At 39.9% G+C, this 27,614-nt stretch overlaps 1 protein-coding gene across 8 annotated transcripts in view; it reads left to right on the plus strand.

Annotated features, from left to right (window-relative positions):
* Positions 1 to 26,191, plus strand: part of GTF2I (general transcription factor IIi) — a 95,776-nt gene extending 69,585 nt beyond the window's left edge. For 6 of the 8 annotated variants that reach the window (XM_027126182.1, XM_027126185.1, XM_027126186.1 and 3 more), the window contains 20 exons: positions 784 to 842; positions 1,630 to 1,701; positions 6,388 to 6,571; positions 7,580 to 7,638; positions 10,712 to 10,783; positions 11,981 to 12,164; positions 12,791 to 12,849; positions 13,243 to 13,317; positions 15,949 to 16,050; positions 16,655 to 16,720; positions 17,050 to 17,233; positions 18,717 to 18,775; positions 19,157 to 19,237; positions 19,657 to 19,740; positions 19,906 to 20,089; positions 21,161 to 21,189; positions 22,905 to 22,946; positions 23,742 to 23,783; positions 24,248 to 24,323; positions 25,051 to 26,191. In XM_027126182.1, the coding sequence (XP_026981983.1) occupies positions 784 to 842; positions 1,630 to 1,701; positions 6,388 to 6,571; positions 7,580 to 7,638; positions 10,712 to 10,783; positions 11,981 to 12,164; positions 12,791 to 12,849; positions 13,243 to 13,317; positions 15,949 to 16,050; positions 16,655 to 16,720; positions 17,050 to 17,233; positions 18,717 to 18,775; positions 19,157 to 19,237; positions 19,657 to 19,740; positions 19,906 to 20,089; positions 21,161 to 21,189; positions 22,905 to 22,946; positions 23,742 to 23,783; positions 24,248 to 24,306 (1,696 nt within the window). In that variant the 3' untranslated portion in view covers positions 24,307 to 24,323; positions 25,051 to 26,191. The remainder of the gene's footprint in view (positions 1 to 783; positions 843 to 1,629; positions 1,702 to 6,387; positions 6,572 to 7,579; positions 7,639 to 10,711; positions 10,784 to 11,980; positions 12,165 to 12,790; positions 12,850 to 13,242; positions 13,318 to 15,948; positions 16,051 to 16,654; positions 16,721 to 17,049; positions 17,234 to 18,716; positions 18,776 to 19,156; positions 19,238 to 19,656; positions 19,741 to 19,905; positions 20,090 to 21,160; positions 21,190 to 22,904; positions 22,947 to 23,741; positions 23,784 to 24,247; positions 24,324 to 25,050) is intronic. The other 2 variants (XR_003437029.1, XM_027126181.1) reach the window with 2 other exon arrangements.
* Positions 26,192 to 27,614: the final 1,423 nt, after the last annotated feature.

Here is a 27,614-nt window from a genome sequence, read left to right on the forward strand (position 1 = left end):
CTCTCGTGTTGCGGAGCACAGGCTCCGGATGCGCAGGCTCAGCGGCCATGGCTCACGGGCCCAGCCGCTCCGCGGCATGTGGGATCTTCCCGGACCGGGGCACGAACCCGTGTCCCCTGCCTCGGCAGGCGGACTCTCAACCATTGCGCCACCAGGGAAGCCCCTATAGATGTTTTTAAGTAAGGTGGTCTTGAATGTTATGTAAAATTGAAGACTCCCATTTAAAATTTTTGCAGTTTGCTTCCTTTGGTATTATGCTTTTTTTTTTTTTTTTTTTGCGGTACGCAGGCCTCTTACTGTTGTGGCCTCTCCCGTTGCGGAGCACAGGCTCCGGACGCGCAGGCTCAGCGGCCATGGCTCACGGGACCAGCCGCTCCACGGCATGTGAGATCTTCCCGGACCGGGGCACGAACCTGTGTCCCCTGCATTGGCAGGCTGACTCTCAACCACCGCGCCACCAGGGAAGCCCTGGTGTTGTGCTTTTAAGAAATATCTTTGATTTACAAAGTTTACTCTGTGTGTGTGAGTGTGTGTGTGTATGTGTCTGTGTGTACGCGCGCACGCATACACACACTCCGTGAAGCACATTATGAAGCCATTTGCAGTTACCATTTGGTTTTATTACTCTGGAAATCTCAAGAAATTAGGATTTAGTTGTGCTCAAGAGTTCAGGCTGTCTTTTAAAAACTGGCTTTGATGACTGAATATGACATAAGTACTAGTAGTTATTACTTTTGCTGAATATTATCTGGTAAATATTTAGTAATTTTTCTCACCTTTCAGACATGAACTTTTGAATTCAACACGTGAAGACTTACAGCTTGATAAACCAGCTTCAGGAGGTAGGTCTCCAGACTTGTGTCAAATTGTATGTCAAATCAGAACATGATGTACAAGGAATATTGTCCAGGATTCTCTAGAATAATAAACCCATTTTGTTTTTAATAACCCATTATAAATAAATGTAAACATCACATTTCTGGATAAACTATAAAAGGACCATGTCTGTTCTATGTTTGAGATACAAAATTTTTCTGGCATAATGTATTGAACAGTTTATTATCCTAGTCTGTAGTATCCTAGTCTGTATTAGTATCAGTTGAATGATCATCCATCATTATACCCAGGAGTTAAAAAGACTTATGTCTTAGAGTACGTAGCCATGGGCATCATCACTTGTTGGTTAGATGTATTTTGAAGGAAATCCAATCATGATCTGTTCTCTTAGTTGCTTTTGCTCTGGAGTGGAGGGAGTAGGGTGGGGATATAAAATGGAAATTGCATCACTTAGAGTTGGTGTAATGAAAGGATTGCCAGCATTATTGTGGCCCCAAATTTATCATCACAAAAATCACCTGCTAGCTGATCTTGAGTAAAATGAATTCTATTTCCTAGCTTCAGTGGTGACACGTTCAATTTATCTCTGTAAAATCACTATTGTGAATTTTCATTTTGTTATTGTTTTGTTCTTACACATTTTATTCAATGTCAGCACTGTTTTAATAAACACATTCTAAAATCTTAGAAGTAATTTTAGTTAGAACAGAAAAACAATACCACCTATTTAGTAACATTTAATAATTTATTAATGTCATCAAATTGAAGAATTTGTGTATATTACCCTTACAGTAAAAGAAGAGTGGTATGCCAGAATCACTAAGTTACGAAAGATGGTAGATCAGCTTTTCTGCAAAAAATTTGGTAAGTTTAATTTTCCCCCCTAGCTAAAGTATATTACAGAATAACTTTTCCAGATTTTGCTTTAAGAAAGTAAATACAATGGATGACTCATTTCCAGTTTCCTTTATTGTTGCTTTTTTAACATATACTATGAAAAGTTTTAAATCTGTACAGAAGGGAAGAGAATACTGTAATGAAAACCCACGTACTCTTGACTAAGTTATTTATACCGTGTACAGGTTATTCGGCACAGGGCATTTCACAGTTTGGGAATCCTTTTGTCTTCGTACCTTTTAATGGTGTACCACAGTGGCATCTAGGGGACCACCAGTAGCAGTGTGTCCCTGGAAGGCAGGCTGCTGCTTGGCAGTGTTTCGGTTGTCTTGTTTGTAGTGCTTGCTGTGCTTGCATCCCTAAACACTTAAAATACTCAGGTTTGGTTTATCATTGCAACATCTTTTGTTACCAGAAGTAACTCCCTTGCTTTGTTGTACTTTTCAGCAGTGTTCAACATAGTTGTCTTATTTTTTTTCTTTCTTAAGCATTTTTTTTTTTTTTCTTAAGCATTTTAAACTATTCTTACGGAAAGTTTCAAACGTTATTGACTCTTGGTTTGTTCCTGGGTTTCTTCATGTCTTATTGGCTGTCCTCTTCATTCTCTTGTTGGTACCTCCCTTGAGTCCATTCTTTAAATCTTGGGGTGCTACTCTACAGCTCAGTCCTGAGCCCTCCACAGATAGTCCCACTCTATCTTAAAAATAGAGTGTTGTCTATATTCCCGATGACTTTCACATTCAAGTTTCTAGCCCTCTTACACCACACCTTTATATTCACCCAGCCGTTTGACAGCTCTTCAGACTTCACGGGTCCTAGATAGAGTCCTTGATTCCCCCTCCAGCATGTTCCTTTCCCAGTCCTCCCAGTGGCACCACACTCTACGTAGTCTCCCAAGCCAGACCCCCTAGCGGTCACGCTTGATTTCTTCATTTCCACAAGGCCTCCTGCTGACTCTACATTTAAAACACACTGCAAATCCATATCTTTTTCTTCTTCACTGCTGTCTGTCACTGTAGTCAAAGTCAATGCCCCAAAGCAGCCAGATTTTACTGCCTACCCTTCTAACATAAACCACGAAGCACACTGTATGTCATCACCCTTTAATTTTTCTTAAAGCACTAATGGCTACCTTTTTCCTTCCACTACAACACAGTTCAAACAGCAGCCCAGATCTTGTCTCTCTTGGCTATTAGTAGAACAGTGCTTGGGCAGATACTCAACAAATACTGAATGGACCAGTGTCATTAAAAATTACTCAGAAGGGGGCTTCCCTGGTGGCGCAGTGGTTGAGAGTCCGCCTGCCGATGCAGGGGACGCGGGTTCGTGCCCCGGTCCGGGAGGATCCCACATGCCGCAGAGCGGCTGGGCCCGTGAGCCATGGCCGCTGAGCCTGCGCGTCCGGAGCCTGTGCTCCGCAACGGGAGAGGCCACAGCAGTGAGAGGCCCGCATACCGCAAAAAAAAAAAAAATTACTCAGAAGGACTTCCCTGGAGGGCCAGTGGTTAAGACTGTGCCCTTCCAAAGCAGGGGGCACGGGTTAGATCCCTGGTCAGGGAACTAAGATCACACATGCCCCTCGGCAAACAAACAAATAAATAAAAGTGTGACTCAAAAAAATTTTTTTTAATTAAATAAAAATACATGGAACAGTTTTTAAAAATTACTGAGAAATTCCTGAGCCTTGAGAAGAAGTCAGAGTGTAAGTTTTTCCTCATCAATATCCTTGACCACCGAACATGAATGTAGGACCTTAATGAAAATGTATCTCCTCGTACATCTGGTCAGAAATCAGCTAATGAACAATAAACTAGAGAATCTTCGCCACTTTAAAAATCATTATATTTCCAAGACATTTAGTGAAATAAGATTATGAACCTTATTTGTCATTTGAGATGCCACCATAGTGTCGTCATAATCGTAATTCATGAGTAGCTGACATAGGATAATGTGCATCTGCATTAACAGGCTTAAACTTTGGCCTCACATTTAGTTCTAGAAATTCAGCCTGGGGTAAGAAACAGCCAATCCTATTAGATCATGGGTGCCTGCCAGCCAGCCATGGCACCCATGACTTTTCCCTCATGGAAGGAGAAAGCTGTGTGTGAGATAGTGTACTCATAGAAAGAAAAATTGGCCTGTAGAAAGTATTTTCTCATTGTATCAGAGCTAAGAAAATAGATAACTCCTATGTATTGTTACATTACAAACAGCAAAATCCTGCTTGTGGCCTCAGGTGGGTCATTTGGGACTGGAGTCACTTTAGAGAGTGAGAAGCCAGCAGAATTGTTGCTTTCTTTAAGGTTACTGAAAGGGAAAGAAGAAAACATAAGATTGTCTGTCATATCAGACACAAGTCTTGAAAGCTGTATAGCAGCAGCAGCAGAGTCATTCAGCACCTGTGAACCCCCTAAGTGTCAGGTGCTAAGAACTCAGCAGCACAGAGGATGGTGAATGCTTCCCCTGGGAAGCATTCATTTATAACTTAGGGAAATATGCATAGCAAAGCAACCAGTAAATATGCAGTATATTAGAAGGTGTTAAGTGTTCAGGAAAAAATTAAGCAAAATGAGGGGGATAGGGAGACAGAGGGTTGGTTACTTAATATAGGGGAGACCTCGCAGATGATGTGATGAACACTAATGCACTTGGCCTTCCTCTTTTCTGTAACTTGTGCTGTTTCTCTCTCAATTCCAACAGTTTGGTTCTTTTTTATTTTATAGAAAGTTTGTTAGAATTAGGATTTTGTTCTTTTTTGTTATATTTAACAGAATAATTACAATTAATATTACTCCCAGGTGTGAGTGTGAAAGCCTTTACCATATTTTAAAAGAGAATATTTCTTTTCACAGCCATGATCTAAATTACATTGTATTTGTTTTTTCAAATACACACTCCTTACTATTATCAAAGAGATCCTATACTTGAGCCCTTCAGATTTGGTGCTAATGAAATGAAGGAAGAAATTAAGACAGAAGGCCTTTGAATTTGAGAGGAAAGTCAAACTAACAATCAAAGAAATGCAGATGCTTCAAGGAGCCACTCTTTTTTCAACCATCAGATTGTAAAATGTTTAAATGTAACTCAGAATACGAGGGAGACCATAAGTGCTGATACTTTGTAAATTGTTTGGATCTTTCTTCTTACAAGCTCTGTTTGGATGTGGCTTCATAGTGGGGGTTAGTAATTACATTTTTACATTTTAAAATTTCAATGCCACACCTATTCAAAAGTAGAAAAATAGTACAATGCATTCCCATATACCGATTTTTGTAATCAGTGATGTTTAAGATTTTCCACATTTTGTTCATCCTTTCCTCTTTCATTCCCCTTGTAGGAATTTAATAAAGCATATCACAGGCATGGTGTCATTTTCCTTGTTCAGTGTGCGCCATTGAACAACACTTTTATTTATATTATTTTATTTTTGGCTGCGTTGGGTCTTCGTTGCTGCGTGTGCGCTTTCATTGGTTGTGGCAAGCAGGGGCTACTCTTCGTTATGGTGCACAGGCTTCTCACTGTGGTGGCTTCTCTTGTTGCAGAGCATGGGCTCTAGGTGCACGGGCTTCAGTAGTTGTGGCACACGGGCTCAGTAGTTGTGGTGCACGGGCTTAGTTGCTTCACAGCATGTGGGATCTTCCTAGACCAGGGATCGAACCCGTGTCCCCTGCGTTGGCAGGTGGATTCCCAGCCACTGCGCCACCAGAGAAGTCCCAACATTAACGTTTTAAATACAGTCACAGTGTCCTCATCACACACTTGACAGAATTAACAGTCTCTTTGCTCTTATCCAGTCCTTCATTGAGTTTCCTCATTTATCTGAAAAGTATCTTCTAAGTTTTTGCTTCGAACCTGGATTTAAACAATAAAGTTTCGTGCCTTAATTTTGCTTGATATGTCTCTTTTAATCTAAACCAGCCTCTGCTTACTATTTTTATTTGTCATTCCATGAATTATTTCCTTGGAAAATGGTACACTGATGAGGTTTGAGGGGTAAAGAACAGTCATCTTATGGTTGCAATACAGATAGAAGTATAGCCTGAAGTAAGTTAGTGTGCAAGAGCCATAAAAAGTTTATTGTACTCATGAAGCATTAAGTAGCAAAATTCTGCCTCCGGATATTTGAAAAAGTAGTATTTAAGTTGCACTCTTTATTGTTGGTCATGATTTTCTTCTTTTTATTTATTCTCAAAGATACTGAGAATTTTAAAAATAAGATCTTAGAGGGACTTCCCTGGTGGTCCAGTGGCTAAGACTCCACGCTCCCAATGCATGGGGCCCGGGTTCGATCCCTGGTCAGGGAACTAGGTCCGACATGCATGCTGCAACTAAAGATCCCGCATGCCGCAACTGAGACCCAGCGCAGCCAAATAAATATCCTTTAAAAAAGAATACATAAAAATAAGATCTTAGAGCTATTACAATGGCCTTAGTATCAGGAAACTTAAATTCACCAAAAGTTACTTCTTGATCATGGGTCATTTAATATTTGCATTTGCTCTATTAAGTCTATTTCAGTAGTTGCTGTTGATATTTTCAGAGTATACTTTGCTTTTTAAAAAGTTGACATATACTTTGCTATGGATTGTAATAAAATACGATTTCAGCAGAAACTTAATCTCCAGTCTTTTGTATTGCTTTTCTTCTGTAAAGCTGAAGCCTTAGGGAGCACCGAAGCCAAGGCTGTACCTTACCAGAAGTTTGAAGCACATCCTCACGACCTCTATGTGGAAGGACTACCAGAAAACATTCCTTTTAGAAGTCCCTCGTGGTATGGAATCCCAAGGCTGGAAAAAATTATTCAAGTGGGCAATCGAATTAAATTTGTTATTAAAAGGTAGGATTATAATTTGCAGAAACAAATTTAATGTTGTCATTAAGAAAAAATCAATTTTATAAAAATGGGCTTTTCCCCTTCCCAGTTGGACTTACTCTCCATATTTAAGATTAAGGTATTACATTTAGATTCATTTTTTGAGCAAGTGTCTATGCAGTGCCAGGCACCAGATGTACAAAATTGGGTCCACCAGGAATCCTGTCCTTGGGAGGCTTATTATATAGATCAGTGCAGTAAAGTGCTACTTGAACACTTCAGGGGAGAAGGCAAGGGTGGCATGCAGTTTGGTCACTTGTGCATAGAGAACGCAAGAAGGGGGTTCAAATAAAGGAAGTAACATAGGTAGGTAGGCGCAGGGGGGTGTCAGATGTACTCGAATGTTCGGCTAACCACACCATTCTGTATGGAAGGATTGATGACCTTGAGGGCATAGCATGATAGACAGACTGAGGTGGCCCAGTGGAGGAAGGCTTTCTGTCCTTTGCAATCAGCAGAGTATTGAAGGGGTTTTAAAGCTGATTCCTCTTAAAATAATTTGAATTGGACCTTAAGAGGGTTATTTTGGCTTGAGTTTGAAGGCTAGCAGAATGGGTAATTTGAGGGCAGGGAGTGGGAACAGAAGGCCCATTTAATAAAGAAGAATTATCGTTGGGACAGAATTTGTTTGCTGTTTGGGGGTTGTGCATTTGTATGTCTGTTTGTTGGGACATGCTTTAGGGTGACATAGCTAGATATATCTACCTGTATTGTGCTCTAGTTCATCTGAAGTTTCAGAAACAGGAGGTCGAACTGCTTTGGGGCAAAACACAACTGTTTTGCACAAGTTAAGCTTAAAATTCCTTTGAGGACATACAGGTGGTTCCACCTGAATCTTTGTAAATTGCTACTTTAAGAATAATTAAAGTCACCAAAATGATATTGTCACTGCAAATGAAGGTGGAGTGAACCACACTGGAAATTAAAGTGGGCTTAAATGCTCTCATCCTGATGTCAATTGTATTTTTACAGACCAGAGCTCCTGACTCACAGCACTACTGAAGTTACTCAGCCAAGAACGAATACACCAGGTAAGATAGTTGTGAAATCCTTCTTAGAAGCTTAAGTAAGTAGTTTCTAAGCTTTTATTAATCTTTTAAAGCCATGGAATTCCTCTTTTTTCTCCCTTCCACCCAAAAAGTCTTTTGTGGAAGGTCAATACAGGCACTCCTTGATTTATCCACATGAACATAAGCAGTCTGGGGGGCTCGAGCTTTGGATTTAGACCGGTGGTATTTAGTAGAAAGAGAACGTGCGTCACAAATGCAAGCCATATATGTCATGTAAAATTTTCTAGTAGCCAAATCTGTTTTTCATCCTGTAATCAACATAAATACATGATGAGTTAGTTTACATTTTTCATTTCATTTATCTACATTCTTTATTTGAAACTCTGGTGTGTGTTATACACTTACAGCACATCTTAATTCAAGTAGCGACATTTCAGGTTGCCCACATGTGGCTAATGTGCCAGACCATGCAGATGTAGGCCTTAATCTGTTCACAAGGACCTTGCTTTTAAAATGGCAAATGCTGTGATTGCAGCAGCTGTGCTGACATCATGCCCAATAGAAAAGAACTTTTTAAAAGTCTCGGTCTCAGTTGTCTGAATGGTTTTATTTTCTTTGAGGTATACGTGTGCCTTTATTTCTTTCCCATCTTTTTGTTTTCCATTCCATAATGTCAGAAAAAGTGACCACAACTTGTAGATTTTCTACAACCTTAGGAACTTCTATTGCTAAGAACCAGTGGGTGTTTCTGAATTGTTGCAGTTAATCTTTTCCCTCCCTCTCTCCCCTGCTCCCTCCCTCCCTCCCTCCCTCCCTCCTTCCTTCCTTCCTTTTCTTTCATTTTTTGCAGTTAATCAATTTTGTAAATGCTAAGGTGAACTACTGTACAGGAGGGGTTATTTGTCTGAACTGTAATACTGATTCTTGAGCTTTTAGGGTACCTGGAGGCAACCGGTGAAGGTCACCAGTATGCCAAATAGATTGTATATAATCTTTTGTTTATCATGGCATGAGAAGTATTTGAGAAATACTGTACTAGGGAAACAGACTATCTTGTGCCCAGAATCCTGCCGGGGAGAAGACAGAGTTGAGGCTTAACTTCTCAGGCTGAGCAGCAACATTAACCCAGCAAACTCCCCAGAGTGCTTTTGATCTAGGCAAAGAAACAAAATATTGGCGACAAATTGAAGATTGGACGTGACAGACTTTGCTAAGCAAAATAATGCAAAGAAAACTATTCCCAAAGGTAGTGCTTTAACGTGCATTAGTCTGAGTATGATGAAAGTCTATGTAGGAGTCTTTGTTTCGCAAGACAGACCTCAAGTTCAAGCTTGTGATTAATGTGATCACTGCTTTTATTAGGAGCAATTCTAATAATGACTGCAAATTGAGGATGTGAAACATGTATTATTGGAACGATCTGTAGGCACCATACAAGTTACTCCGAGGATTTAGTAATATTTTCAGTAGTACTTGATCTGCTGTTTTCTAGCATAGATGGTTACGGGCCTATTATCAAAAGACTCTCCATTCTCCCAATTATTAACAATGCTTGGCCTTCTACCATTCGTAGAAGACCTTGGAAAGAATCAAAGGTTGTCCTTCTTCATTGCAACAAAGTGTTACTGGGTCTGCCAGTCACCTAGGCGTTAGTCTTGCTGGGCCAGTTCAAGTCCCAGCATACCTGACAGAAGAATTATATTAGTCCTTGCCATCAGAGACGTCTGCTTAACTCTGAGGTAACAGTTGTATGCTTAAACACACGTGGGTGCACTTTGTTCTCAATTTGGTAAAAGGTAGATGTCACATGTGAGAAAGTTGGGGCACTAGCCAGATAGCTGAGCTTTGAAGGGGAAGAATGAGAAGGTACTTGGTTCTTGTGTAGAATGGTACAGAGATCTTTTTGTATTAGAGCAGCAAATACCAGAGAAGGAAGTGCAGGGTGAGGCAGAAGGGCTGACTGAGCACCAGGTTAACAGAAGCCCTTTACCTCGGAGAAGGAGAGTCTAGATATTGTTATAGTAATATTCAAATTTGGTTTATACCAGACTGACTTCGTCTGGTCGAATGGCCGAGTTACCATATTAAACCCTTGAGATGCTGGGTTTTCTTTTAAAGAAAAGGTTTTAAAGTACTTTCACAGTAAAAGTAAAGTGGAAATGAAAGATTTTCTGAGGCTCCCAACCTTCAGCAGTATTTTCAGAACTTCTCCAACATTTCCTGTCGCCTTGTCCACAGACACAAATGGCTTTCACACGTGGTGCAATTCTTGCACTCTCTACCCTTTCCTCTTACTCTCTCTTTCCCTCCTTTCCTTATCCAATACCTCCAACCATCCTCCATTGTCTCCAAGTCTACCTCCGTCCTCTCCATCCTCAGCTCCAACAAACAAGCCCCGATTATCTGTCCAAGTAAGTGCCACCCTACGTGTCTTTTATAATAGCTTATTTTTTCTTTATTTTTATGTTGTATTTAAAAGGGGATGGTTATCTTATAAATGAGGGGTAAGGAAATAAACTGGATTCTGGATGTGAGTAGTGCTGAGTGACAGCTCCCTAATCACTTTATCATTTATTTCTTGCTGTGATTAGTGAAGTTTTCCTTTGTGTAAATCTGTAGGCACACGTGTTCGATAAAACAAGGAATGCCTGTTTAGAAAGCAAATACAAGTGAAGCTCCTCTGGTTGAACCTGGTATAGGAGGCCTGGATCTTTATATAGCTGGTCCTCCCAACCCTGAGGGTTCTTTGATGTACCTCCAAGAAAAAGTGTTTGAAAACCATTCATTCTAAATACTTATGAACAAGTTCTTCTTTATTTACAATGTAAACTTAAATTTGAATTCTATCTCCCTGTACTTCTGATATTTGACAAGTGCAGGAAATCCTTCTTTTCCTTATCTGAAGTTTTTGCTTTTAAGCAAAATTTTATTAAGAGTGTCACTGGATTGTACATCTAAAACTAATACAGTGTTATATGCCGATTATCTCTCAAGTTTTTAAAAAATAGTATCACTGGAAAGAACAGCGTCCAGTCTGATTTTGTGTCAGCATCCATAAGGGACATTGTTGATTCGGTTTATTTTTCCTTTCTAGTCAAAGAAGATTGGAATGTCAGAATTACCAAGCTACGGAAGCAAGTGGAAGAGATTTTTAATTTGAAATTTGGTAAGTAAAACACAGTGATTATGTCTTAATTTAAAAACATTAATGAAAGACAGTGTTTTGAATGAATATTATAGCAGTTCAGGACCTAAAGAAAGAAGGTCCCAGAAACTGGATTTGACTTTCTGCTACTACATTCACTACTTAAACTGAGCGAGTTACTTTCTGTCTCCTGGACTCCGTTTTCTCGTGTGTCAGAGTGGGAAAGGAAGGGAGGAGTTGGGGAGGAGTCTCAGTTCCGCTGTCTGTACTTGTAACCTGGCTAACACCTGTGGCAAATAGGTTTCATCGTCTGTTTCAACGTAGATTTGTTGACAGCGGTTTCCTGGAGCGCTGTCTTGAGGATTCTGAGGAGGCTCAGCAAGAGTGTTTCAGTTGATTGGGTGTGTCTGTCATGGAGAAGGAAGTAAGGAGTGGAGTGATATCAATATTCCTGGGGCGTTGCCATCGTCGTTTTAATAACTGGTATTGACGTTTGTGTCCTGGATCAGGAATCTTCAGTACTCTTGACCAGTTCTGCTCAGATGCATCTTATGCACCTCTTATCTTTTTTCTTTTTCTTTCTTTCTTTTTTGTTTTTTTTGGGGGGGCCATGCCCCGCGCAGCTTGTGGGATCTTAGTTCCCGACCAGGGATCGCACCCTGCCCCTCGGCAGTGAAGGCACAGAGTCCTAACCACTGGACCACCGGGGAATTCCCTCTGATCTTTTAAACAGCAAACTTGCACCTAGATGATAACACAAGGGCTGGATAGTTGCCATTTCGGTAGTATGGCAGTGAAATGGCTGTAGTTCATTTCTGCCCAGAGCACAGAGACAATTTTGATTAATTATCCCTTTGCTTTGAAGTGGTAAAATGTTCCTCTTATATTTTAGGCTTCTTCGTCAACTTTACACAATATACTAAGCAAAATACCTATGTTACTAAGTGGAAATTGCTAGATTGTTGGGAACTTTTGCACAACGTATTTGAGAACGCCCAGATGTCAACTACACTTAGTATGGCGATCATTTGACAATACATACAAATAGCAAATCATTATACTATACACTTGAAACTACTATAATGTTATATGTTCATTATATCACAATTTAAAAAAATATATATATATATTAAAAACATAAACAGAGACTGCTATCAGACAAAACTAAAAGACTGTAAAATTTTACCTTCCATAAGTTATGTTCTCTTACACTTTCAGCTCAAGCTCTTGGACTCACAGAGGCAGTAAAAGTACCATACCCGGTGTTTGAATCAAACCCCGAGTTCCTTTATGTAGAAGGCTTGCCAGAAGGAATTCCCTTTCGAAGCCCTACCTGGTTTGGAATTCCACGACTTGAAAGGATTGTCCGTGGAAGTAATAAAATCAAGTTTGTTGTTAAAAAGTAAGTTCTCTTTGCCAATGTAGCCCTTTCTGGGATTAGAACAATCAAGGCATATTTCTATTTAAATTTTTTTCTAGCTTCAGGTTACGGCTAAGGCTTTGAAGTCCACGATGGAAAGCGTAGCATTGAGCTGCAGTCCTGGCCTTGTCCATTGCCTCCCATCCTTTAACTTGTCCTTGATTTTCTTCATCGGGACAAGGAGAGTTGTACCTGCCTCACACTGGTGGAGGTGAAGTTTGTTAAGAGATGCTATGTTGTCTCTTACTATTGATAGATACTTGAGGGCAGGATGAAAGTGCTGATTCTTATGTGCTCTGTTATTCCTGCTTAAACTTATGGGCAACTGAATTTCAGTGATTAAGTTTCTCATTTATATGTCTGCAGAATTTCAGTAGTTGAAGAAACTAAACTAGTGATAGTTAATTTTCATTTTCATGAAAGAGGTCATTTACTCTTCATAAAATCATTTAGCAGGCATTTGTAGGAAGGAAAAGTGAATTTTTTTGGTCCATAACGAAAGAAACTATTGTTACATTACAGAGTTATCATTGGTCATCACAATTTTTACTAGCTGTGAAGACCAATATTATACTGGCCACTGTAATGTTTCTTGGTTTTTTCTCTAGACCTGAACTAGTTATTTCCTACTTGCCTCCTGGAATGGCTAGTAAAATAAACACTAAAGGTAAGAGATTACGTATACCTTCATTATACTTCAGTGCATTAAAACATACTGAGTCGTTGGCACATATCTTTTGGGGGCTTTCGGTTTGTTTCTTTGCTTTTTAAGGTATTTTGTTTAATGAACCCCCCTCCTCCCTCTCCCTCCCTCCCTCCCTCCCTCCTCTCTGTCTCTTAAAAGTAAACATTTCATTGGCAGTTTCACGTTTGCAATCCTCCTTCATTCATGTTTCCACAGCTTTGTTGAGACTCATGTGGACGATTACACTACCAGTTTAATTCTTCAGGTTTCTTTGAAAAGAGCCAAACTGTATGAATTTTAATACTCTGCTTTTATAAAGCATCTCCTTCTGGATTTTTTACAACATGCAAAAGAAATTATATGCTTACTTTACAGCTTTGCAGTCCCCGAAAAGACCACGAAGCCCTGGGAGTAATTCAAAAGTTCCTGAAATTGAGGTCACTGTTGAAGGTGAGGTTGCTCTGTGGCCCGTTCCTGTCCGTTCTACAATTCACTAGTTAATCTGTTGCTTCTTCACTTTACTATTTATATTTTTATGCAAATGAGTTTTTATAAAACTTGTTTTAGGTGCAGAACACTTAACTGCGATAAAGCTAGATTTCTTTTTTTTGATTAATTAATTTATTTTTGGGTGCATTGGGTCTTCATTGCTGTGTGCGGGCTTTCTCTAGTTGCAGCGAGTGGGGGCTGCTCTTCATTGCGGTGCAGTGGCTCCTCTTGTTGCGGCGCACGGGCTCTAGGTGCGCGTGCTTCAGTAGTTGTGGCTCGCAGGCTCTAGAGCGCAGGCTCAGTAGTTGTGGCGCACGGACTTAGTTGCTTCGGGGCATGTGGGATCTTCCCGGATCAGGGCTCGAACCCGTGTCCCCTGTGTTGGCAGGCGGATTCTTAACCACTGCGCCACCGGGGTAGTCCCAAAGTTAGATTTTCTAAATGTTTCTAATTAACGATTTCAATTACAAGGTGGTATTGCTCCACAGCCTCGCCACCACGTGTTACTTTCTGCTTTTTAGATAATATCCATCCTAATGGGTGTCCGTTCCTTTTTCTTGATGACTGGTATTTCATCGTGTGGATATACCATATTTTGTTTATTCATCGATTGATGGACATTGGTTTGTACTACTTTTTGGCTATTTATGAGTAATGCTGCTCTGAACATTCGTGTACAAGGGCAGTGATGGGTTAATGAAAAATGGTTTTGACCTGCCTTCAGATTAACAGAGAATCTCTTTCTGTTGTCTTACCCAAGCCACGGAGGACCTTGTCCCACAGTAGCTTTCTTTTGCTTAACCAGGGCTATAAATAGACCCCAAATTTAATTTATATTTGTTAAAATACCACAAAATAGTTGTTAGTGGTTTAACACTAACTAATTTGAGTAGTAAAGAGCTGTGTCCATGTTCAGGGACTTTTTGTCAAGAGTGTGATAGCAAGGAGGGACTTTTTTTTTTTCCCACCATACTAGTGTTTTCTTTTAAATTATACATCATGCTTGTAAATGGTTTTTTTTATTACTTTAAAAATCAAATTTATTGAGTACACTTTATATGCGATAAAATGCACGCATTTTAATTGTACAGTTTGAGTTTTGAAAAATGCTTGTAACACTGCTTTAGTCAATGGATAGAACATCTCCCTCACCCTAAAACGTCTCACACACGCTCCTTGGCAGTCACTCCCTCACAGGCCAGGCCACAGGCAACCACTGATCCGCCTTTTGTCACCATGGAACACTTCTGCCTGTTGTAGAATTTCATATAAATGGAATCATGTTGTATCTTTTCTTTTTATGGTTGCCTTCTTTTGCTTAGCACAATGTTGTTAGATTTATACTTGCTGCATGTTTCAGTATTTTTTATTGCTGAGTATTACTCCATTGTATGGATTCACCAGAATTAATTTATGCATTTGTCAGTGGGCATTTGGGTTTATTTCCTGTCTTTGTCTAGTAAAGATGCTATATGAACATTTGTGTACGAAACATGGCATATGCTTTCCTTCTCTTGAATAGATATTTAGAGTGGAATTACTGGGTTTTTAACTTTCTAAGAAACAGTTTACCAAACTGATTGTATCGCTTTACACTTCTGCCAGGAATGTATGAGAATTCCAGTTGCTGCACATCCTCACAGTACTTGATATTGTCATTCTTTTTATTTTAGCCGTTCTAGTGGGTGTGTAGTGTCATTCACTTAAGCATAAACCAGAATGCCAGTTTATTGATTTTTGAATCGCAGGTAGATATTTCAGTCAGCTTAATTCTATCAGGTGATCACAAGTCTCTTCCTGTCTTTCCCTGTGATTATTAAAAGGCTGCTTTATGAACATGGAGTATAAAAAGAGATGTTAGTTGAGTGATCTTATAGTAGCCTGTTAAAGAAGTATGGTAATAGGATGTACTGAGTTCCTCTGTCTGGTTATTATACCTGCCAGGTCAACCAGGCTGCTAGATCCAGCTGGTCCAGAAATACTTTGCTTTTATCACTATGCTCTTTAAGGAAGCTGTGTTTTTTATTCGGGAGTTTGAAGTAATTAAAGATTAGAATGTTGAATCTTGATATTTTTTTCGATTCTGAGGCCATAGTCAGGCTTTTAATGGAAAACAACTGATAGCCCATAACATTGTTTCTGTATATTACTAAGAATTCAAAGAAAGGATATGTCAGTGTCAGCTAGAGAATCCAAAGGAAAGCTTCATATAGGGGAGATGATATAGTTGTATCTAAAGTCGTGTTTATGTTCAAAGGCCGAAAGAAAAACATAAAAGGCAAGATAGGTAACCAGTGGCTTCAAAATGGCGTAATGAATCATTAAGTGAATTGAAAGTTCCTGAGATCAGCCAGAAAGCTAGATGTGTTTTGGGGGGAAATGCCTGATTATAGGGATGGAAGTAGGAAGATGGATGGAGGTCTGTAACACTGACAGCAGTGGCTGTTTTCATTGCAGAGTGCTTGTATACACACTGAACTGAACTTCTCCAGCACAGGTTGGACCTCAGGAGCATGTCCTAGAGAAATCACGAGCAGTACGTAAGGATGACTGAATATATGTGCTGATTATGTTTTTTGTTTAATTCTTTAGGCCCTAATAACAGCAACCCTCAAACCTCAGCTGTTCGAACCCCTACCCAGACTAATGGTTCTAATGTTCCCTTCAAGCCTCGAGGGAGAGAGTTTTCCTTTGGTAAATACGTGTTATGTTTTTCTTTATTTCATTATTTTAAATAAAAGGAGTTAGTAAAATATTTTACTAGTTGAATTGTTTTCTTTTTTTTATTTGGTGAGTTAGTATATATTAGCAATTCAAGGCACAGATTAGAGCCAGACTGAATTCAAATCTGGTGCCAGGACTTTATAATTGTTTGACGTTGAGCAGGCTGCTTAACCTCTCTGTGCCTCAGTTTCCTTATCTATGAGTGGGGATAACATTACTTCCTGTTCCATAGGGTTATTATGAAGATTATAAATACCAGATCATTTAAAGGGTAAAACCGTATCTGGCACGTAGTAGGTACTGTAATTGTTTTTTGGGGGGGTATTTTGGTTTTCATTTGTTTTTTTATTTATTCGTAGCCAACATATTAGTAATATAATAAAACAGTTAAATAATGCATCAGGATTAGAATAGTTATCAAGACATGCCTGTGTTTAAAACCTATATATTTTTTATTTTGTATTGCTTAAAGATGCACAATAAAAGATGAAGAAGTTCCTGCCATTGGATGTATACTAGTAACTGTTACTAACATCTTAATCGCTCTTGTTTTTTTTTTTTTTTTAATATGCAGAGGCCTGGAATGCCAAAATCACTGACCTAAAACAGAAAGTTGAAAATCTTTTCAATGAAAAATGTGGTAAGTTTATTTTGAAATACTGTTATTAAAATATGAGGTAGCTTTTTTATAAAATAGAAAAATGTGAGCATAGTAAGATTGTTCAGCATTTAAATATTACTGTCATCAGAAGTGTGTGGGTTTTGCAGGCATGAATTTTATAATTTCTTCCACATTTCTGAGCACCAAGAAATTGAAGAAATTTTTCTAAAATTAATGTGATTTTTTAAAAAGAAAGGTTTTAGTAGCTGCAAAATGTAATTTAAAATGCGTTTTTTTAAAAAGACTTAGTGTTTTTTAAAGTTATAGATATGAGAACCAGTAAATGTGTTTTGTTTTTGTTTTTTTAGGTGAAGCTCTTGGCCTTAAACAAGCTGTGAAAGTGCCGTTTGCGTTATTTGAGTCTTTCCCTGAAGACTTTTATGTGGAAGGCTTACCCGAGGGTGTGCCATTCCGACGACCATCTACTTTTGGCATTCCAAGGCTGGAGAAGATACTCAGAAACAAAGCCAAAATTAAGTTCATCATTAAAAAGTAAGGAAATGAGATGAAACAAGATTGCCATGAGTTGATACAGTTTGATGCCGGGAGATGGCACATGGATTCTACTTTGGAGCTCAGCCAAACCTTAGGGTCAAAGAAGCTCTTTAAGCTGTACCTTTGTATATATTTTAAATTTTTCGTAACTGGTCAAGAGAGAGAGGGCTGTGGCTTATCAGGGGGATAACAACTTGGTTTAGTGAAGTCTATGCACAGTGACATATATATTTTTTAATATAAATTTTTAAATTTATTTTTGGCTGTGTTGGGTCTTCATTGCTGCGCGCGGGCTTTCTCTAGTTGCAGCAAGCAGGGGCTACTCTTCGTTGCGGTGCGCGGGCTTCTCATTGTGGTGGCTTCTGTTGTTGCGGAGCACGGGCTCTAGGTGTGAGGGCTTCAGTAGTTCTGGCGTGTGGACTCTAGAGCATAGGCTCAGTAGTTGTGGCGCATGGGCTTAGTTGCTCTGTGGCATGTGGGATCTTCCCGGACCAGGGCTGGAACCCGTGTCCCCTACACTGGCAGGTGGATTCCTAACCACTGTGCCACCAGGGAAGCCTCACAGTGATATCTTAATGGTTAATACTACTGGAGTCTAGGCAGTGGTTCAGTTGGTTTTTTTTTTTTGCGGTACGTTGGCCTCTCACTGTTGTGGCCTCTCCCGCTGCGGAGCACAGGCTCCGGACGCGCAGGCTCAGCGGCCATGGCTCACGGGCCTAGCTTCTCCCCAGCATGTGGGATCTTCCCAGACCGGGGCACGAACCCGTGTCCCCTGCATCGGCAGGCGGACTCTCAACCACTGCGCCACCAGGGAAGCCCAGTGGTTCAGTTTTATAAAGCCCGTTTATTTCTCCAGCTTACAGAATATTTTAAATTTCTCTGCTGTTTGCTTGGACATCTGTGAATTATGCCAACACAATTGAAGTAAATGGAAATAATTAGAGTTAACAAAATACGTTTGAAATGAATTGAAAGGAATTTTAGGTTTTATTTATTAAAGGTTACTTCTGAGTTCCCTAAGGATGCTGTCAAATAATCAAAGCTGACATTGCCAACCATAATGGCCTCCCTCTGTACCTTCAGCCAGGTCTGTAGAGGCTAAGGCCCCTGCTTCTGCTTCCTAAGAGAGACAGTCTCTTGTGTTCAGGTTTTTACCGCCTGTCTTGTTTCCATGCTACCTGCATTTGGGTCTCTTCCTGTTTCCTTCTCCAGTCTAGCACACACTCTTTCCAGGATATATTGAAACCACAGGAAGAAGCTGTTTATACTAGATGGGGCTGGGGTGGATGTTAAAATCACAATTATAATTAGTCTTTATATGTGTGTTCCTTTAGAGAGCCATGTTACTTCTGTTCTTCCATTACTAAGAATGTGTATTTATAGAAAGTTGCTGGCTTTTTAAATCTCTTACTTGTTTCATTTTTAATGTTTTACTATTGGAATGTTAGCCCAAAAGTCTTTTCTCTTTTCTTGTTCTTAGGCCTGAAATGTTTGAGACGGCAATTAAGGAGAGCACCTCCTCCTCTAAGAGCCCTCCAAGTAAGCATTTGCTGCAGAAAACATGCTGTTAGACACTTACTTTGCAGCACTAATTTAGAAAACTGTTGAAAGAGTGGCTACTGAGACAAAACCAGGAAAGCTCATTCAAGGTTGGGGTTTGGACTAGTTTACGATTTTTAAGTTCTTTAATACCTAAGGATCTCCACATATCTGATGCTCTACGAAGGAAGCGCCACAAGGAAGAGAAAAAAGTGAAAAACGTCTTTCAGGAAGCCTAGTATCACAGAACAACAAAACATGACATGAAAAGGAACAAAGTTGGGTTAAAATACTATCTTTTGTAGTCTGAATTGTAAGCACTTTATTAGGGAAGATTTAATTACATCTGTATATGTTCTAATCTCAATTCTCTGTTTTAAGGAAAAATAAATTCATCGCCCAATGTTAATACTACTGCATCAGGTGTTGAAGATCTTAACATCATTCAGGTGACAATTCCAGGTATGATCTCTCTGCCTTAATCATAGTTTGTGGGGCTTCATGGATGTTGAATGCACTGCACATTGTATGCTGTCCCCACAAGCCCCTGCGGAAGTTATTAACCAAATACATCAGCTTGTCAGTTTATCGCTAAACAGCTCTTGGCAGTTATTAGACTCGGTATGAGCTAAAACCTGTAGGCCACCCAGATGCCTGGGGTGTTGTTTAAAAAATTTGTATAAGTCGGCAAGCAAAGCTCTTCATAACTGCAGCATTGTCAGTTTGGTGTTATTATTAAATTGTTTGGTTAAATCATTTCAATCTTGATTCGTTTTTTAAAACATTCCAAAAACAGAAAGTGAAGTTACATAAAGCACTTAAAAATTTATCTGGTATTAAAATCGCATTATTAAGTTACAACTTTCTCTTAACCTTTTTAGATGACGATAATGAAAGACTGTCAAAAGTTGAAAAAGCTAGACAGCTAAGAGAACAAGTTAATGACCTCTTCAGTCGAAAATTTGGTAAGTCTTGCATTTGCATAGTATAGCTTGCAGTAAGCAAGGAAATTTTGTCTCAATAAGATCTTAAACGTAAATCATGCTCAGGTGGTTTTAATCTGTGCTTTTACAACACTCAGCTAAGGCGCCAGGTTCATCTGTGCTTTTATGCCGTTTGTCTTGCTATAGGTGAAGCCATTGGTATGGGTTTCCCTGTGAAAGTTCCCTACAGGAAAATCACAATTAACCCTGGCTGTGTGGTGGTTGATGGCATGCCTCCTGGAGTGTCATTCAAAGCCCCCAGCTATCTGGAAATCAGCTCCATGAGAAGGATCTTAGATTCTGCTGAGTTCATTAAATTCACAGTCATTAGGTACGTGAGAGTTCCTTGCTTGGTCATAAGAATGAACCTGCAGATCATTGAGGCTGAGTCATCTTCCAAAATGTAGTCATATGTAGTAAGTTTACCGTGTAATGAAATGAACTATAGTGAAATTCTTTAGTTACTGTACTATTAGATTCTTTCTTCCTTGTGCTGACTCAGTTCTCTGGTTTTTAAGGCAGGAGATTGTTAGCACACCATGGCCTGTGGACCAGCTCCAGCCTGCCATCTGCTTTTATTTTAGTTTTATGTCTTATTATAACCCAGTCACATCCGTTTGTTTACATATCGTCTGTGGCTGCTTTCATATTGCAGTGGTAAAATTAAGTAGTTGGGACAGAGACAGTGTGGTCTACAGAGCTGGGAATACTTACTGTCTGGCCCTTTACAGAAAAATGTTGCCAGCCTCTGCCTCAGCATCTCGTCACAGGCTTTGGATCAGACAGGGATTCGATACTAAGTCACTTCTGTTTCCTTGTCTGTCCGGTGAGATTGTAGTTGTTTCCTTTGAGAGTGTTAGCTCCTTATCCACAGGGTAGGAATGGTGGTTACACCTGCCCTCTAACGGCATTGTGCGAATTACAGTCTTTGATGTGTGCTTGTCACAGTAAGTCTTACGGTATCCTTTTGTCATCCACCTAAGCAGAAGTCCCAAGTGCCCTTCACTCTTTTCTTCCACCTCCCCAAACTTAGCTGTTACTAAATAACACCCATTCATTGTCAAGTTCCCACTATCTGCATAGGACCAACACTCAGACAGAGCTAATGTATTACCTTCCCAAGGCCTTTTCCTCATTTCACTAAAATTACTCTATTCCCTTTGCATTGTTCCTATTCTTTTCCCACCATCTTGGTGTAGCATTTTCTAATAATGTGCCATATTAGTTATTCGTATATCTGTCTGTCTGTAGCTTAAAAACTGTAAGATTAAACAGTAGTGGACAGCTTTTCTCATTCTAGCACGTAAGCGACATGGGCTAAATGTTAGTTGAATACACTGAATATACATGTGAACTCTTGTAGAGTAGAAAAAAAACTTGTGCAATTTGTTTCTCTCTTTAGACCATTTCCAGGACTTGTGATTAATAACCGTGAGTATTTCTTGAAGTCTTCTTGGTTTTGCTCTTTTCTGGGATGTGAGAAGGGGGCGGGTGTGTGGGTGTGTGCACTTGCACGTACACTTACCTGAGAGTGTAACATTTTATTACTTCGCCTACAGCAGTAATCATTGAAAGTCATCGTTTTAGCCCTCAGTGTGCGAGGCACCAGGCACTTTCTAGATGTAAAACTGGGCGAGTTGCTTCACCTTTTTTAAATCTCAGTTTACTTATCAGGAAAATGGTAATGATATTAGTACCCATTCTGGGAGTTTTAGAGCATTTTAAATGACACATTGTGTGTCAGGCCTCTAAAACAGGGACCAGCAAGCGGCGGCCGTGTAAATAAAGTTTTATTACAGCACTGCCAGGCCCATTTGTTTATGGCAAACTGGACTGACCTGCAAAGCCTGAAATACTTACTGCCTCTTTGTAATAAAGCTTGTTGACCCCTGACCCTAGTATGTGCTCAGTAAGCAAAATCTATATTTGTTACTGTTTTTACTACTACTGTTATTACTTTTACTATTAGTTTGTAATTACTGGGCTGGAAAAAGTAAGTCTTTTAATGTGATTTAGCTACTTCTGTTGATATTTAGGCCTAGTGTCTGGCAGCCACTGGGCCCTCACATACTGTTGCATGAACAAGTGTAAGTGTTCTTCCAGCTCCCTGATGTTCGTATCAGTTTAAACAGTGTTTTTGTTCCTAGCAAAACTTAATTACGCTAGTATGTTTTATGTTCTTCTGTTAACTTTGTTAAAAAATTTCTAAAGTGAGAATTATCCTTAACTAATACCATTAGCGTTTGTCTTTTTTCCAACTGGTATTATTCCATCTCTTTAAAATCCATCTGTATTGAGTATTCAATTGTATACTTTATTTGTTGGGAAAGTATTCAGGAGTTTTCAGTGGTCACTGAGCAGCCGAGCCTCGTGAATTGCTGGTTTGCCCCCTGAGCTGAGAATTGGGCCGCTGTTGTGCCTGCCCCCAGCCCCCTGTTCTGCTTCACACTACCGATGCTGTTTTGTGGCCACCACTCCTTCAGAGCCACGGATTTGGTTATACCTCTTCTGCCTCCAAGTTTCGAGTTTCACTTTATCACAAAATATATTTATTTGCTTTTTCCCCCAAACCATGAGTTCTTTTTTTATAGAATCTGTTTTTATATATTATACTGTCTATCTTGGCCAAGTATGTTAGTATCTGGGGATGTCAGTAATGAATGAAAGAGAGGTAAACCTTGCTTCATAGATTTTCGGTCATCTTTGGCATTCAGCTTTAACTACACCCGGGAACTTTGTCATTTAAAGAAACCCCATGATAAGGTGTGGGGTTTCTTTGGGGGGAAAAAATTTATTGATCCCAATTCATCTACCTTCTGTGTAATTTTTAATTTCACAAGACACTGTATTTTATGCCTCCCTGCTCCTTTACCTTATGTTTAAAATGTTCAGTTTTGTTCTTTTCCTTGTGCCCTAGTCTATTATAGAATTTTATGGTAATTACTCTGAATTAGTTACTTTGATGGGACATACTAGAATTTTTAATATTTGTTCCCTTCTTGTCATAAGGAAGATAGTGCCTGTTATAGCAAAGTTGGAGCATCAGATTAGAGAATGTATGTAAAAAATGCTTTTCAAATATAACAACATATACATATACAACATATCATTAAATTATTACTTAAATGAATCTGCTTTCTTTTCAGAGTTGGTTGATCAGAGTGAGTCAGAAAGCCCAGTGATCCAAGGTAAATTAAGCATGGTACAATACAGAAGTATTCCTACTTAGTCAATAAAACAGGTCACATAAATTGTGTGGCCTCACATGCTTACATTTACCTAACTTCAAGGGAAGTTAATTCCACAGCACACACGTACACACATATGCACACACTCGTGCACATGCAGACTTGTTTGCTTAGACTCCTTTGTCTGAAAGCCTATATAAGCTCAAGCCATAGGTCCTCACTGAGAACTGGACCACATGCCATTTGTTCCCACCGTCCCAGGTCAGGAACCCTGAGACCAGTGGCGAAGAATGCAGTTGTGGGGTGATGGGGGGAGAAGGTTGTTTTTTAACTTGGCTTCTTATGCCATTTGTTTCCAGTGGTATAAACCAAAATTATGTTGGGCGGAAATGCATGCATTGTAGTTTTAAAAACTCCTTAGAAACAAAGTGTTGAGACCTGCTGTGTGATTCATTGAAAGTAACAAAAGGCTTTTATTAGAAGGGAGCCCACAGAAGAAAGGGTGGAAAGACATAGAGAAAGAAACTCCTACTTTCATGTTAGAGCTATGTTAATTAAGATTGTTATTTAAGATTTCGGTTGTGTAGGCAAATTTAACAGGTTTCAGAAAAGCAGGTTTTTGAGAGTCTGGTTGCGTAGCAGTGTATTTAATCCCAAGAATCTGTGGCTGCTGTCTCACCTAGACCTGGGCTTTGTGTACAACGTCTAGAGAGCTTTCTCCCTCTAGGCTCTTTAAATAACTGAAAGCAACTTTGGAAAAATGTTAAAGTAAAATCTTTATGTATTTCTCTTCAGAATCAGCTGAGCCGAGCCAGTTGGAGGTTCCTGCAACAGAAGGTAAAAAGAGTAGTCTGGTTGTCACAAATAAAGTGCCAAAGACAAAGGATTAATTGTGTTTCTAAAGCTGTTTAACTGGACCTGTGTGGTGGTTTTGTTTCTGGGTGAACTGGATTTGTAGTTTATGCCCAGAAACATTGTGTTTAGAGGTGACTCATGGGTTCTTTTCCTCCATTTTCCCCAGTGACTCTTAATGAATTCTGAAATAGTTGAATGACTGCTATATAACCTAGATACAGCTATTGTGGGTCCTTTACATGCATAATTAATAAAACGTTTGTTACTTTGAAAATCTTAAGTAACAAAATTTAGAACTTACTGCTAGAGAACAGTCTTATCAGTTTTAGTATCTTATAATTCCTGTTAAGTCATTGTAATGAATAGTTTGGTATGAGTAGATTTATAATTGGACAGATTTGCATTAATAGTGCAGTTAATCGGTTCCCTTTTGTTTCACTTGATAGAAATAAAGGAGACTGATGGAAGCTCTCAAATCAAGCAAGAACCAGACCCTACGTGGTAGACCTCTTCCCTCCTAGGGTAAATCACCTTCTGTGTCCAGGATGCCATGTGGTATCTATCTGAACCCACCTGCATATTCATAAGCTGAAGTGTTTCCCCTGCTTCAGCCATAAATGGCGGCCCCGCCTTCAGGGCACGTGAGGACAAAGTACAAGCATACTGGGTGGTTTGAGCTAGAAGATTCAAGCAGAGAGATTTTCCTTGGATCAGTGTATGTCAGGCAGAGAAGGTAAAGCGCTTTGCCTCAAATGGAAAATGTTTTGTTTCTAATCTATAGGTTAAATCTTGTCCTTGCCGTTGGAGTTCACTGTGAGTCAGTGTGAACAGACTGACTTTTCCCCCTAATCGTAATAACAGTATTTGCAGAGACTGCCTGAGCTACGCAATCCATCGTGCATCTTGCATAATTAAGTTATAAGCCTGATCCAGTTCTTCCGAACATCTTAAACTTGGCCAGGTTACTAGCCAGGAGGGGCAGCTCTAGACCAGGAGTCAGTGAAACTTGGTTTTCATGTCATATTGAAGCACATAAGCCCCAGCTGTTGAATGTTTTCATGATAGTTAGAGGATACAGTTAGCTCTCATCTGTACCTGACACTCCAGAGACTTCTTTGGTCATGGAATTGGCCATGTACTGTCAGTCCATGGATTTAAGTGGTAATTAAGTTGAGATATTCGTGAGTCACAAATTCCTATAATCAGATTAACCTGTTTTCTTGCTTGTTTGTTTTCTCTCCTATTTTAGCTTAAAGTATCAGTGGGTGAGAAGAGCTTTTCGGACCTGTTACTGCCCCAAGCTGTGTAATATACTTGTATAACAGAAATACCTTCTATACAAACCTTTTTTTCTACTTTTAGATAGAAATGTCTACTTTTTCAGCAGTTCTGTGAATTGAATTAAAGAGCAGAGTGACTGTAGATTTGGAATGGCTGGTTTACTTTGGAATGTATTATAAGGATTTTACAGCAGTGCTGGAAAAACGACAGGGAAAATGACAGGGATGAATCTCATCAGATTTTTTACGTATTCAGCAGAGCCTTCAGCTGTGGTGTTTGTTTCCCAATCAAGTGAAGATCTCTCCTACTGGAACATCTCAGCTTCTGCAGTGAAGAAAATAACCTGTGATAGTTCAGCTCTTTAGTTTTTCTATTTGAAAAGTCACTTAATTGATCCTTTTGTTCACGGTTCTCCTTAATGACTGAGTGAACAGTTAGTATCTGTATATTTGACTAAACCTTTTCCTAAGCTCTCTATCATGGTTCATATGTTTTTTATCGTAATTAAAAACCAACCATCTGGATCACCTAACAGCCAGTAAGAGGTCAGTATCTCAGCGTGTGGCTTATAGATGGAGTACAGAGAACCTCTTCCATCCACATTTACTTTTCATCCAAATAAAATGCATGGTGTAGCAGAAGTTCCAGATGAGGTATAAGTGTTTGGGCAAGCCGAATGACACTAAAGCCTCACAGTCGTGTAACCCGTTGTGGTGTGGAATTCTTTGGAACACTATTCCAGCTCGGATCAGACTCAAGGGCGTCTCATTGCCTTCGTTACTTTACAGTTCTGCTTGTAACACTGAGGCTCCAGTGTGGGGAGTGAGGGGTCAGCAAGCTGACTAGGCACCCTCGGATATTCTGCGCCATTTGTAGGAGAATCTTACGTGTGTTGAGATTTCACAAACAGTAAGAGTTGTAAAATACCAGCTATATGAAAAGCTAGAGTATGTGATGGCATAGAGTTTTCATTAGCTTTATCGCAATATTCACGATGGAGAATTATATTACATGGTAGCAGAAATAGGCATTTTTATGTGTTGCTTATATTTTACCTCAAATTAAATTGTAGATATAGGGTAATAAATAAAATCCATCCATGCCTTTCACACACTAATTCATTTCTTTCTAAGGTGTTTTCATGACTGTGTGGGGAAACCTGGGGTGGCTCGGCGGAATGCAAGGCGAGCTTAGGTGGGCACGGTCCAGAGGCTCAGTCCCTTGTCAGGACACCACTGCTCACGGTGTGTCTGAGACTGCTGTGCCTCTGGGCTGAGCTGGGGCTGGAGCCCCCTAGCTTTTTATCTGTGACATGCCAACTGTATGCAGCAAACGCATGATGTTGGAGGTCAGGGTCCCTCCCCGGGTAGAGCCCGTATGTCAGCCCCTCCCCCATGAAAACCACACACTGGCTCCAGGTCTTCTCTGTCCCTCTCCACCATCACCCTCTGCCTCTCTTTTACAAGTGTGACCTCAGGGAAAGCCAAACTGGTTTGTTCCTAACTTACCAACCGACATTAGGAGGAGACAGCTGCTGCAGTAGAATCTCAGGGTTCCTTTCCCGTGTTCTTAAGGTGTTCACAACCTTGCTGCCTCCACCCACGCTTCCCATCCCAGCCACTGGAGAACCGTAGTCATCCAAAGGCTGCTTTTAAAAGGAGTTAAGCTTGTACATGTAACTCTTTAACAGAAAGTTTGCGGGAGCACAGACTTACAAGGAGATCTGTTTCCCAGTGCAAGTGTATACATCCAGTATGAAAATTCTGTATATATGCATACACACGTCTTTTGTTTTTATATATAAGAAAGCTGCTTTTTTATTTATATATATATATATATATATATATATATATATATATATATAAAAGTTTCTTAACGTCTAGCAAGTGCATCCGTTTCTGTACTGCGGACAACAGCACAGAACCAGTGCTGCGTCCTCCTCGTGGTGACACGCAAAAGATTTAAGAATGCTGTCCTGTCCCGTTCTGCCTCTCCTCTAAACAGGCTTATTGGTTCCTTTAAGAAATGTTGAACCTCAGGCAAGAGGTGCTGTTCCTGCATCTGTCTTTGAGTGGAAGAGCCTGGAGGTGGAATAAGTCATTTTTATTTATTAACTCACTGTCGTTTTAACACACCTCATTAACCCTGCTTCCCACAGTCGGGCGTCTAAGCAAAGCCTTCCGTAGGACAGCATTGTTTCCTGGCGAGGTGACTGGCTTAGCAATTTGCCTCCTTACCTGCGATGGTCAGATTAGCCCTGGTTTCAGCACCGTGGGCTTGTTTAAAGATGGCTGGAGTGTTGCCCTGGCTTGCTCATTCGGAGCCCAGGAACCACCTACAAGACAAGCCTTCCACCGCCTGTGTTAGTGAACAGGTGGTGCATGCAGAAATGAGACAGTGGATAGAGAACGTGATTCCTCACGGGGTGAGGGGTGTTAAAACTTGGCCAGCAAGGTCTTCATTAGATCAGTAAGGACCGGACTGAAAAAACAAACGACAGTCCACACAGGTCTCATCAGTAATTCTAATGTG

Source organism: Aethalodelphis obliquidens, unplaced genomic scaffold (genome assembly GCF_003676395.1).
Source record: "Aethalodelphis obliquidens isolate GAN/ISIS:26980383/991018 unplaced genomic scaffold, ASM367639v1 scaffold30, whole genome shotgun sequence".
Classification (NCBI taxonomy): domain Eukaryota; kingdom Metazoa; phylum Chordata; class Mammalia; order Artiodactyla; family Delphinidae; genus Aethalodelphis; species Aethalodelphis obliquidens.